Here is a 14,057-nt window from a genome sequence, read left to right as displayed (position 1 = left end):
GAGAGAGAGAGAGAGAGGCAGATAACACTCAATACCACAGAATGTGAGGAAACACACAATCTTTTTTTTTTCTTTCTCAAAGGATGGAATAAAAGCAAAAAGAGAGAGAAGAAATTAGAATCAAACAGCAAACAATAATCACAATAAAAAAACAAAGAACGAAACGCATCGAAAGACGTGGTAATCCAATACATGAATATGAAGAGCGAAAAAAAAAAGAGAAAAGAAAAAAAAAAAGAAACAGAATGGAATATCAATTATCATTCCAATTCGTGATTGGAATAATATAACTAAGAAAACAAGAGAGAAAAAAAAAAAAGAAAAAGTCAATAAACCACTTTCTTTGTTTTTTTCTCTCTTCTTCTCATTATCCATTCCTATTATATTTTCTTTTTTTTTTCCTGTTACTGAAGACACTGTAGTAACATATGGTTGATTCTCCCTTTCTTTCTCTCTTTCCTTCTTTGTATGATCATGCGATGTCCATGTAAATGTACGTATATTTTTTATGTACATAATAATATACTTCATAAATGAAGTCAAAACACATATCAAAAACAATTCAAAAAGAAAAAAGAAAAAAAACCCAACACTAGCACAGAGATATCAAGAGAGAAAGAAAGAAAGAGAGAGGACGGTCTACTTTCCTTTTTCAGGAGATTTAACTTGTGGTAAAGCCGTTGTGTTGGCTGTCGTTTCGGTATTCTTTTCCCTCTTCATAGTTTCCCCTCCCACCGCAGATGTAGACTCTCCAGCTCCATTGTTAAACGAACTACTGGTGGATTTCCAAAATAACCAACTACGTGATGATCCTTCTTTCCCATTCACACTTGAATTCTTACCAGTATTCCCAGCAGCAGCAGTATTAGTAGGTGTAGTAGCCAGAGATGATATCTCAACAACTTCACATCCAGGAGTTTTACCTTTTGTGGCTTCTACCGTATTTGAATTTGTTCCTCCAACAGTCGGCGGTATCTTTTTCTCACTAGTAATCGTCACTGTATGAGTTGTTGTTGTTGTTGTTGGCATCATTGGGGTATCGGCATTTGTACTCGCAACTAAACTGCAATCGGGTGCATTTCCTGAAGTTTGTGTTAATCCACTGGCGTTGAGGGAATCACTACCAACCGATGGTGTTGTCCCTCCCACAGCAGCTGCGGCTGTTTTCTTTCCACCACTCTCTTGCGGTTTATTTCCACCACCTCCACTATTATTATTATTATTATTATTATTATTATTATTATTATTATTATTATTATTATTATTATTATTATTATTATCACTAGCAGGCGTTAACCCAAGATTAAAATTCAACCACTTATTTAAAAGTCCTTGTTGCTGTGTTGGTTTCTTTTGCTTTTCCTCTGTCATCTTCCCTTCCTTATTATTATTATTATTATTATTATTATTATTATTATTATTATTCTGTTTTCCCGTCTTTGATGTTGAGATGAGAGCGGATGGTTCCACACGCCAGTAGAGATACGAATCATACTCCTGATCCACAGCAACATCCATACTATCTTCATATCTTGAAGTAGATGTGGTTAAATTGGGTTTTCTCTCCATATCTAATTCCACACATGAGGAGGAGGATCCCTCGCCTGTATTCCCACTAGATCCCAGTGGACACTGCTGTTCTTCACTCACCGCCTGTTTACATGGGGATTCCGCCTCTTCTAATGAAAAGAGAGCAGGGGATGTCGTTACCATAATACCACTCCCATTACCAAAAGAACTATTACTTCCAGCATCATGACTCACCGGTGAGACAGCAGAGGGATTGGAATTATTATTATTATTATTATTATTATTATTATTATTATTATTATTATTTACTACGCCTTTCGTTATTCGCCTAGATCGTACTTTTCGTTTTACAATGGGTGGGAAAACGACATCTACTATTCCTGCAAGATCATTATAGGTTCTTTTCACATTATGTACCTCCAATACACTATCTGGTTCAATAATAAATATTTTATGTTTTGGAATCTGAGTAGCGGCGTAACTCCATACATCACTAATTCGATTACCAAAACCAGCGTAAAAGGGTTTACACTGTGATGGAAAAGCATCCAAAACTTGTTTTAAACATGCCGTTTTAAATAAATGTGATTTCTTAGATACTTCCTGTGTAAGAGCGGTAAAAAAACGTTGCGGTGTTGTTAATACTGGTCCTTTCGGTAATCGAGAACCATTTTGTTCCACTTTCCAGAGAAAATTACGTGTCATACTAATTTGTGATAAACTACGTGCGGTGAGGTAAACAAACTTATATCCATTCTGTTCAATCTTACTATAGAGAGAACAAATACCGGGATGAGTCCAATCACGTCCAATAAGTGGCATAAGATGACCCCAAACATCACTCTTCGTTACTGTACCATCCACATCACTCACAACAAGGCGATCCGTGCTATCCCACAAGTATACATTTGCTTCTACCGCCACTTCTCCACGTAATGAACTGTGTGTGATGTACCGAATACGATTATGTCCTTCCACTAAGTTTAGTCGTAATAAATCCGCTTCCGTGGGAACTAATGTACTTGCGAGGTACGCCGTACAACCATCACTACTGCTCGCACTGCTGAAACTACTACTTCTATTGCTGCTATCGTTGTTACTGTAGTTGTAGATGGCATCATCAACGCTTATGGACTCATCCCCCATCGTAATAGAGACTCTCGGTGTGGAGTTCGGTCCACCAGGAACACTACTACCACCAACTGGCAACAGTGTAGTGATGAGAGGCGGTTCATCCGTAGTAGTAGTAGTAGTAGTATTCTTATTTGTATTCATAGTAGTAGTAGTAGCAGCAGTAGTATCAACAGCAGCAGTAGTATCCGCAATACTAGTAGAAGTGGCATCAGCAAAAGAAGAAGGAAGTTGAACAAGACCAGAAGAGGCCACTCCATGTGTAGTTGATAATATATTATCTGGAACTTCCGTAGGAGAGACAAACTCATCCGAGTCATACATCTCTGTACCTAAAGGATCTTCAAATAAATAATGATCATCATGAGAGTCAAAGGCATCATCACTTGCTACAGAACTCGCCACTGTGGGAATTGATCTATTCTCTGGTAAGGCAAGAGCTTCTACGGTTATAACGGCTTTAGCTGCTCGTAAAGCCGCAGTAGCTTCTACCAAATGTTCTTTAATTGTATTTAATAATTCATCTTTTTCTTTGCAGACTTTTTCCCCATCATCTTTTGTTGTTTCTGTGCTGATTGGTATTGCTGTTGTAGTTGAAGTTGTGTCTGTTGTTGTTGTTGTGTTTGTTGTTGGTGACTGTAGTGGAAAAGCTGAGAAAGAAACATGCTCTTCTTCAATCTTTCCACCACACCTAATAGGTACAGAAGCCACAGCGGCATCCGCAGCAACAGGATTTACATTTAATTGACTTAATGCAAGGTTTAACTCCTTCGTGAGGTCTTGCAGTCTAACTAATTTAGACGTATATTCATCCTGGTTTTCTTCTACAGATGGTATTGTTTCTCCCACATGGGGTTTATCATCATCCTTACCATCTTTAATTTTCTCTTGATGTTCTTGCATTTGTTTAATTATCCCATCCAAATCTGTAATAAGTTGTAAAATGGTTTGATTTGGCACAGAAGATTTTCTTAAAGAATTACGTTTACGATGACTATCACGTACTTCTCTTACACTAACCTCCTTTGTCAAAAGATTTTCATCACCCGCAACTTCATCTCCTTCTTTATGCATAGATGTTGTTTTTTCTACTTCTTTTCCCTTTGTCTTTTTTTCCACCTCTTTTACTGACTGAGGAAGCTTTAATGGTAGTTCATGAGAAGATACTACCTTTTCTTCTCCAGTACTATTCTGACTATTACCAGTAGTATTAGTATTATTAGTAGTAGTAGTATTCTTGTTTTGATTACCCACAGGGTTACTATTCATATTAATTTCACTATCGTTGACGGTGATCATAATAGGTGATTCCGGTCTTCCATGATCACACTCCGAGCGGTGTGTGAGTTTCAACCAAAATGCCTTTCCATCAGGGCCCATCTTCATCACCGCATTTGTCTGCACACCATTCACCTCCACATGCACAACTTTATCACTTGGGCTCAACACCTTTACTTTTCCAAAACGAACATTAAATGGAGTGCTGTATAAATGTCCACTGGGGTGACGAACCACAATGACATCGTTGGCATTGCTCGTCATGTCGAGATTGTTGAGATTGAGAAATCCACCAATGCTGGAGATCATTTTTTTTTTTTGTTTTTGTTTTTGTTGTTTTTGTTTGTTGGTCGTCGATAAGAGAAGAAATAAAAGGGTGTGGGCCTACTGGCAGTAGTAGCAATAGTAGTAGTAATAGTAATAGGAAGTGTAATGATAGAGAGAATAAGAAACGCCAGAACCACCGTGATAACGTGAATATATAATTGAAGAAGAAAGAAAAGAAAAAAACAAATAAAATAATTTCTTTTCTTCCTTTCTTTTTTTTTTTTCTATTTGTGCTTCTTTTCTCTTTTTTTATTGTTTTGCTTTGCTTTGTTTCGCTTTGCCTTTTTGTTGTTTTTCTTGTTTTTAAATGATCACTGCTCTATTGGTTTGTTTGAATATCTCCTGTTCAAATACTTTTTTTTTTTTTGTTTTCTTTCTCACCTTTCACCTCCACAGAGTTTACTGTTATTCCAACCTTTTTCTGGGAGAAGCAAAGTAAAAATAAATAAATAAAAGAGAGAGAGAGATGTTTAAACGTCCGTGTGCAACTTTAGATTGTACGTCTAGACTATCTTCCTTCCTTCCCTGTGCTGATTTTTCTTTTTTCTTTCTTTTTCTTTCCTTTTTTTCTTTTTTGTATGGGTGTATTCCTTTTGATCCTTTTTTTTCTATTTTCTTTGTTTATTTTGTTCTTCTTTATGTATCTTTTTTCACTGACTTTTTTCTTTTTTTTGTTTTTCCTTTTCCTTTTTTTGAAGAGAGGAATGGAGGGAGGGGAGGCTGGCTCGATCTCCTTGCTTGACTGTAAATGAAAGAAGAAGAAAAGAGAGAAAAAAAAAAGAAAAGATATTTAACATCAAAGTTAACTCATATATATATATATATATATATATATATAAACTATTTTTATTTATTTATTTATTTGAAAGAATTCTTTCAAAGAGTTTGTTCCTCTTGTTGTTGTTGTTGTTGTTGTTGTTCTCATAGAAAGAGGAGAAGAAAGGGGAGGGGAATGTTTCTTTTATAGCAATATAGGTATAAATACACTCGCAAATAGATGCATATATATATATAAGTATGCACAGACTGATTATTTATATAGTATCGGTAGGGAATTGTTCGTTTTATTCATTTTTTTTTATTATTATTATTATTATTAAAATAAAATGTCATTAAGAGGAATTCTAAAATACACTCTTTCACTTATTATTATCATTATTGTTTAATCAAAACAATAATAACCACAATCACTGCTACTAGCAGGAAAAAGCAAAACACATACATACAACAATCACTCCGTCTAACACTCTTTAATGCCTTCCGCAGTTTCGCATTAAGTCCACTTAATTTCACCGTCGTCAAATCTACTTTCCGTTCCACTTCATACAATAATGTTTCCTGTGTGTGCAGTTCACTACTGAGTTGAATCGCATTATCCTGCAATCGCACAATACCGTTGGCAATACGATCCAGTGCGGCATCTGCTAGTTCCGAGTTCTCCTGCACTTGTGCGGCGTAGCTTTGAAATTCCTTATCCTCATGAAGAGAGAAGGATGAAGTCTGCAGATTATTATTATTATTATTATTATTATTATTATTATTATTATTATTATTATTATTATAAGGATAATAATCATTACTCTTACCATTCCCCTGGAGAAGTGGTCTACTGAGATCTGTTATCCCTACAGCCTGTGTAGATATATTTCTTTCTTCTTCTTCTTGTTCATATGCGGGAACTACGCGGAAACACTCCCGATACCACCGCTTGGCTGTATCGACGTGATGTAATAATTCCTTCACATCCGCATCGTAAATATTATTCGCACGACGGGCCGCACGTTGGGCGTCTTTTGCGAGTTTGTCTAATTGCTGATGTGCATACCGTGCAGACTGTCGTGCCCTAATCAATTCCATCATATTATCCTCATTATTATTATTATTATTACTCTTCTTTTTATTCTTATTACTATTACTATAAATATTATTATTATTATAGTTATTATTATTAGTTTGACTCTCCAGTTGGGTGACGTTGTGAAGTGCCTGCCGTAGTGTAGTGATACCACTCACACACTCATACTCTGCCCGCTTGTATGGTGATAGTGTGGAGAGATGATGTTCTTTTTCATCATTATTTTCTGTGTTGGTCCGCATGTGAAATCTCTCTCTTTATAGAGAGAGAGAGAGAGAGAATATATATAAACTAAAGTAGTACTAGTGATGGATATCCTTTTTGGTTTCTTTTGAATGTACAAATTACCCTAAATTCATATAATATATATATATATATATATATATAATATATATATACAGTCAGAAGGAAAAGAAGAAAAGAAAAGAAGCAAGAGTACATTTTCGACTTTTATTTTCTTCTAAAAACAGGTAAATACACATCAATAAGAAAGAAATAATTTAGATATATATATAGTTTCCTTTCCATATTAAATTTCTGTGAATATTGTGATCCAGCAATGTATTGTGATGTGAATAAGTGTATCTCTCTCTTATCAATAGAGATAAACACTGGGAGAGAGAAACACACCAGTGTACCCTATGATTACCGTTTCTTTCTCTGTGAAAAAAAAAAGAAAATAACAACAAGAAGAAAGATTCATCCCATTGATGATATCTACCCCCTTCGTTTATTCTCATCCATTCATAGTTATATATATATATATATATATAGTTCATTTCCCTTCACTAGGCATGCACACACAAACAGAACCAGTTTACTCTGTAAAGGATGTAGAAGAAGTGGTATTGCAGGTTGCCACTATTTCCCGGAGAAGCGCCACTGTCGCCGCATAAAATCCCCGGCTACTCACCGCCGTCTCCTCTATTCTTCCCATCATCATCACTTCATCATCATTTTCTTCTTCTTCTTCTTCTCTTTGTTGTTTTTGTGAAGATTGTGAAGACTGTTCTTCCGTAGTGTTTTCAGATGCGTGTAGACTCGCCAACATTCGCTGTGCAGATGCGGTGGAAACCAATCCATGCGGTACGTGTAGTCTCTGCAGAATTGCGAAAAGTAACGGCAGTGGAAATCGCTCCGTGTCATTTCCCATCACTACCGCCACATGTGCAAGAAGACGTCGGACTTCCACAAAATTTATCTCCTGCATAGATGTAGTGATATTCATAGTGATAGTATTAGTAGTATTAGGTAGTTTCTTCTCTTTTTCTTTTTCTTCTTTTTCTTGTGATTGTGATTGTGAATGGGGATTGGGTAATAATGGGAGAAGGGACATAACGACATCGTGTAGATCTTCGGCGGTTGTACTCGGGAGTAAATCCGTGAGAAGCTCCACCGCTATTCCCACAACTGCAGCTGCAGCTGTATTTCTACTATTACTATTAATATTAATATTACTATTATTATTACTATTATTATTAATATTATTATCATTAGTATTAATAGTATTCATAGTAATAGTATTAGTAATATTAGTATTCTTCCAATGTTGGGCACAGGCCTGTACCACACAAGCCAAATCACGTGGGCCTAGAGTTGCTAATCGTGCTCTCGTAGCCGCAGCAGCAGCAGTAGATGATATATTAATATTATTATTATTATTATTATTATTCATATTAGTAGTAGTATTATCCTCACGTAGTAAACATCGCATTAATGCCGTAAAGAGTCGTGTCTTGACACTTTGTTCTATTCTATACCGATGTGTACAGACTGTATTAATTGGAATCCATACATCTGTGATGAGTGGTTTATCAGAACCAAATATATCCATCATGGAAGAATAATGAATCGCATTAGAAGGAGAATGACTCTTCACATCAGAGAAGGGTGTATATGGTGTATAAGAGGAAAGAGATTCCACTGATGATGTGGCGCAGTAATTAAAAAGAGAAGATATATTACACATACGAATAGGAATTGTATTTGTGTTGATTATTCCTGTTTGTTCACCCCAGTGTTGTGTTAATAATATTAATAAACGATAGAGATAACGATGTGGCATTCCCACATCATCTGTAAACACATCCATTTCACTATTATTTTCTATATCTTCTTCTTTTTCTTTTTCTTTTTGTTGTTCTGTTAAGAGAAGTCGTTCTTCATATGATTGTGGATTATAGAGATCTAGTAATTGTATATACTCCAAAATAGCTTCCACATCTATCATAACTTCTCTTTTTGTACGTTTCTTCACTTCACTCCGTTTTTCTTCTTCTTCTTGTTTTTGTTTTTGTTTTTGTTGTTTCTCTTCTTCACGCCGTACAAATCCATTTAAATCTGTAGACATTTCTTCTACTAATTGATTGGCTAATCGCACAAATGGCTGTACACGTTCATGTGATAATGGAGATAAACTCCCATCATACATCCATATACATTTAGATAGTATATAGGAGGATGATTGAAGAGATCCCACTAGTGCCGTTTGCCGCAGTAATGCGGAAACAAAACGAATAAAAGGAAAGGTTCCAAGTGAATGATGTAAAGAAAGTATTCTCTGTTCAGAGAAGGCATAAACAATTGCCAATCCACGATAAGAAAAAGAAAAAGAAGAAGTAGTAGAAGTGATATCACTCTTCTTTTCTCTACTCTCTTGATATTCTTCCATAGTGAAGTTATTTCCTTGATCATCCACATGAGATGATGATTCAATTAATTTTCCTCTTCGACGTGCCTTATCCGCCAAATCGGCTTTAATCTCCACAAGCAAACGATGTGAAGACGGTGTTCCTGAGGATGAATAGCGTAGTAATGTCAACCAATGTTCCAACTCTAATCCATCTAAGGACTTATCCCACTCTTCTTTTTCTTCTTCTCTTTTTGAATTTAACTTCACATTCCTTTCTTCTTCTTCTTCTTCTTCTTTAATAATAATAGTAGTAGTAGTAGTAGTAGTAGTAGTAGTCTCTAATAAACGTGTGGGTCGTTCTCGTCTAGTTGACCCAAGTAAACATTCCATACGAAAAATAAAAAGTCGTGTTAACCGTCTCGCCAGTGTGGTTCCCTGTAGAGATGGTAATAACATTGTCTGAGCTAATTGCTGTATTGGTATATGCACATGACTGAGCTGAAGTAATTTCACTGCGGCTCTGTGTAATCGACGCATTGTTGTATTGGATTGACTTCCCCCTTGCAGCATTAACAGTAATCGCAGAAGTGTTAAACCGGAAATAGTAAAACTACAAGTCTCGTGAATAGCCTGCAAAGCCGCAGAGGAACGAACAATGGATTGTATTAACTGTGGATCATCACTTCCAATCCATTCTAATAAATCCAATACAATATCCAGCGGCTCACGAGAATACATCACGGCAGAAATAATTAGTGGAGACATCACCGCAAACCAACGTTGAATTAATTCACGAGATGGCAATTGACGAACAGCACGAACAGCGGCGTTAATAAGTACAACAGGCACAAAGGCATTTTTCGCTGAAAAACACACCGCCGTTGGCACTAATTCACTCACACACGCCGATACCACGTCTGTATTATTTCCATACATCTCAAAGAAATAAAATAATTCCATTGGATGAGCCGTTCGACGAGTGAGTTGAGTTACTTTACGCAATAGCACTTCTCGCACGGCTTTACTATTCATTAGTGGGGTGGATGCATGTATACAGCGGAGTAGTAATAGTGTGATGATGAGAGTGGCAAAGGTACGGCAATGCCTGCGGATTAATTCTAGAAAGTGATCCACATCCGCATTTATCGTTGTGGGAGTACTGCAGAGAAGTGGAAGAAATGATGAGGTGAGAAGTCGGCGATTTCCCACGCAGCGTTCACGTAATTGCAATGGGGCAATCATCCACAGGGGCAACTGCAATGATAATAATAACGACGTAATATTAGTTTTATTATTATTATTATCACTATTATTATTATCACCATTATTATTATTATCATTAGTAGTAGTAGTAGTGGATAGTTTTTCCAATGAAGTTACGGCGAGAAGTTCCATGGTAAATTGGGCCACTTCAAGACTATCACATTGGGATGTATACAAAATATATGAATCCCGCAGATGTTGATAAATACATCTGATATCATTTCCATTACTCTGTAATGTGTATGGCTCTATCATCATACATGCATAAGCTATATCTCGAAGAGAAGAAAACCCAAATGCCTCACCAGACCATTCCTTTCCACTTCTTTTTCTTCCTTCTCCTCTTATTATTGTTGTTGTTGATTCTGTTATGATATCTTTCTTCGTTCCCTCTTGTATAGATGTTACTAATAATCCCGCTGCATGATCTCTACAGGCTGAAATAAATCGAAGCCCACGATCTTCTGATATCTTTATAACTGCATGATGGATCACATAAGTTGCACTCGCTACAAACATCATTAATGCCATTATTGTATGTTTCTCTTGACACTCTGTGAAGGAAGAACAACTGCATAAAATACGATAACCACAACGTATAAGAAGATCATATAATAAAGGAAGTGAACTCCCTTTCATTTTCTGTGTAAAAGTAAAGACTACACCACATGCATCTAATAGAGAAAGAGGTTTATCTTGTAAAGAACGTACATGAGCCGCAGCCAACACACCCTTCTCATCTCCATTTACTCTATTATCCACACTCTCACTATTATTATTATTATTATTATTATTATTATTATTATTATTATTATTAATAGATGATCTTGCTGTTGTTGTTAAGAGGGCTGTTCGTGCTGCTTCTATAGTAACAGCCTCTGCATGAATGAGACGTTTAAGTCTATCCCCAACCGCGTGAAAAATAACAGAAGGAATTGCAGGAGGTGAACGGAGGAGTAAACGAATAAGATGAACATATTGTTGAGAGTTTAATTCCACTTGTCCAATCTCTGAAGAGAGGGCAACCAGTAATCTTTCTTGAAAGGCCATAAAAGGTCTCCAACTAAGTGCATGAATACTTTCCGCAATCATAACAAGTTCTCTACATGCTATGGATTTCTTTAAAAGACGACTTTTTCCACCAAGTGCCTTTGCCTGTGAAGCTCCAACTTTTGTAAGCGCCAAGGTAGAATCTTTCTTTATGTCTCCATTCTCAACAGTATTATTAGTATGATGATGATTATTATTATTATTATTATTATTATTATTATTATTATTATTATTATTATTATTATTATTCATCCTCTCATTTCCCTGTTGCGCAACAAGTACCCCTCGACTTCTACATGTTGTTGGCATATGCCGTTCAATCACTACTACACAAGCATCTAATAAAACCTCCAATTCTCCCTCAATCTCTGCAATATCCTCATTACTTACTATAAAACTGGATTTTGTTGGTAAAGATGATAATGAGGATTCCACAGAAGTTATATCACTACTCTTTTCCCTTGTTAAAGTTGTTGTTGTTGTTGTTGTTTGTGAAATAGTAACTTTACTCGTATTAGTAGTAGTATGAGCACGACGCCGTTCAAATCGTTTGGGTGTCGTTCCTTTAGAAGAATCCGTTAATTCCTTCTTTGAACTCTTCACATGTTGTGTGTTTATAGAATTCCTACTCTGCAACCATTGTGTATTGTGTTGTTTACATACAATTCGGTAAATTCTTGTCAAGGCACTTAATAAAGCCGCAAGATCAGAGAAAAGATATTTTCTCGCAAATGGAGTGACGCGTTCACAAATCTGCAGCATCACTGTACATGGTGAGAGGCTTTCTACATGATACACCATTTGTTCCTGTATTCCCATCATAAGATGTTCAAATATCATCCATGATGAAGAAAAAGAAGAAGATATGATAGTTTTATTATTTTCTTTCATTATTGGATGAAAACACAATACGCGTGCGTAAATAGATGCGATATTCGCTACTTGATGGGAAACAACATAATCCGCAGGACCAACTGCGGTCTGAAGAATAGTGGTGATGGATGTTATTAATGAGGACATCATGTGATGATCTCTTTCCATATGATCGCCTCTCTTATTTTCTTTCTCTTCTTTTTCTTTTTCTTGTTGTTGTTGTTCTTGTTGTTGGGCAGCGAGAAAGACTGGAATACATTGACTAAGTGTACAGAAACGTAATACTGGTAATGCCGTTTCTTTGGCTTGTAAAGTGACGAAACAATTCGCGTACATTTCTAATCTCTTTGCTAATGTGGATAATGAAAGTGGTACAACTCCCAATGATGATGATAATGATGATGATGTGCATACGGATGGTGAACCAAATAAAATAACGGATTGTGTATTTATTGTATTTCCACGTCTTGCCCATTGTGTTACTGCCGCTTTTGTTAATGCTGAGAGTAAAACAGAAAAAGCTGTTGCTTCTTCAACAGTCATCCTTTCTTTACCTTCATTCCTATTCCCTGCAAAGAGCATATCATCTTGTAATAACACCATCACCGCAGGAAGGAAGGTCTCACATAATAATTGTGTTAAGATCGTCTGATGTTCCGCTGCGTGGTGAAGAACACGATTTGATAATTGCTCCAGCAACGCCATCGCAAGTCGTCCAAGCAATACAGCATCTTCACAACTAATACTATTCTTGTTTTTAGTATTATTATTATTATTATTATTATTATTATTATTATTATTATTATTATTATTATTATTATTACACTTTGTATCCTCCGATAGCTCTGAAGAGGAGGAAGAGACGGTCGTTAGTCGTCTCTTCCAAACTTCCTGTAGAAGTTTCACAGTAGAAAGTCCATATGGACATTCCACAATCGATACTTCAAAGTGTGCACAAGTAACTAGAAGAGCACATGCAAGTTCTTCCGTCATTTCCAACGATCCCTTAAATTCTCTATTCAAAGAAGAAGAAGATGAAGAAGATGATGAAGTTGTGGATGATTGTTGGGTTATTCCACGAAGGAGAAAATCTCGTGCCTGCCAGCGTATCCGTGAAGTTGTTTGTGCGATTCCCAGCGACTGGTGCAGTCCACGCAGTGCGGCCAAATACTCCACAACAACTTCCGCCGTTAACGGAGACGGCGGTGCGAGTGAGTCAATCGTCACCTTCACAGATGATGTCTTCTCCATTGTTGTTGTTGTTGTTGGGTTCGTCGATAGTGAGGAGTCTAGTGAAGATGTTGAAGTATTATTAGTATTAGTATTAGTATTAGTAGAGTTAAGAGGAGTAGTAGTAGTAGTATTGTTTCGATTCGAGAGTTGATGTGGTCGGTAAGTAAATGATCGTTGTTGGGTTGGTGCTTTACTACTATTACTATTACTATTACTACTACAGTTACGTTGTTGTGTAGAGAATGCCATGTGTGTGTGTTCTCTTAATAGTAATAAGAGTTGTAGAGATGTGGAGCCTGCTGCCGTTCTTCGTTGCATCATTTCCCTCTCTTTTTTTTTTTCTGTTAACACTAATATATGCTTCTCTTTCTCTTTTTTTTCTTTATTTATGTATATATATATATGAATGAGAATACTTTTTTTATTTCTTTTGGGTAGGGGCAATTCCCGCACTTCCTCTCTGCGCTGCCAGTTGGATATTACAGGCTGAGGAGGAATAGCAATCCATCAATCAATACATACATCAACGTCACCAAAAATAAATAAATAAGAGAGAGAGAGAGAGAGAACAAGAAAAAAGAAGAAATCAAATAGAAAACACAATAACACTCAATATCGAAAGACCTAAACCAAATAAATAATTATAATATTAGTAATAATAATAACAACAACTTTTTCTAGGCAAATAAATACAATATATATTAACAATGGAATCCTGTGACAGTTGTCTAACATCATGCAAAAAGTGAACGAAACAGGAAAAAAAAAGAAAGAATGAAACGGACTACATTTGAATAACCACAAATACATAACACTCAAACCACAAAAGAATACAAAAAGAAAAGAGAAAAAAAAAAAAAAAACAGAGTGGTATCATTCAGATAT

At 36.1% G+C, this 14,057-nt stretch overlaps 3 protein-coding genes across 3 annotated transcripts; all 3 read right to left on the bottom strand.

Moving 5' to 3' along the window:
- Nucleotides 1-639: 639 nt before the first annotated feature.
- On the bottom strand, nucleotides 640-4,248 carry TM35_000361710 (lipin; the record flags this gene model as incomplete). Its single annotated transcript, XM_029029356.1, has 1 exon — nucleotides 640-4,248. One exon carries the CDS (start codon nucleotides 4,246-4,248, stop codon nucleotides 640-642), a length of 3,609 nt encoding a protein of 1,202 aa, XP_028879377.1.
- Nucleotides 4,249-5,421: 1,173 nt separating this feature from the next.
- On the bottom strand, nucleotides 5,422-6,363 carry TM35_000361700 (uncharacterized protein; the record flags this gene model as incomplete). The annotated part of the gene is made up of 1 exon (XM_029029355.1): nucleotides 5,422-6,363. One exon carries the CDS (start codon nucleotides 6,361-6,363, stop codon nucleotides 5,422-5,424), a length of 942 nt encoding a protein of 313 aa, XP_028879376.1.
- A 575-nt stretch (nucleotides 6,364-6,938) lies between these two features.
- Nucleotides 6,939-13,493, bottom strand: TM35_000361690 (uncharacterized protein; the record flags this gene model as incomplete). Its single annotated transcript, XM_029029354.1, has 1 exon — nucleotides 6,939-13,493. One exon carries the CDS (start codon nucleotides 13,491-13,493, stop codon nucleotides 6,939-6,941), a length of 6,555 nt encoding a protein of 2,184 aa, XP_028879375.1.
- Nucleotides 13,494-14,057: the final 564 nt, after the last annotated feature.

This window comes from Trypanosoma theileri, assembly GCF_002087225.1.
Source record: "Trypanosoma theileri isolate Edinburgh chromosome Unknown TM35_Tth_36_V1, whole genome shotgun sequence".
Classification (NCBI taxonomy): domain Eukaryota; phylum Euglenozoa; class Kinetoplastea; order Trypanosomatida; family Trypanosomatidae; genus Trypanosoma; species Trypanosoma theileri.
This window is presented reverse-complemented; position numbering and strand designations above follow the sequence as displayed.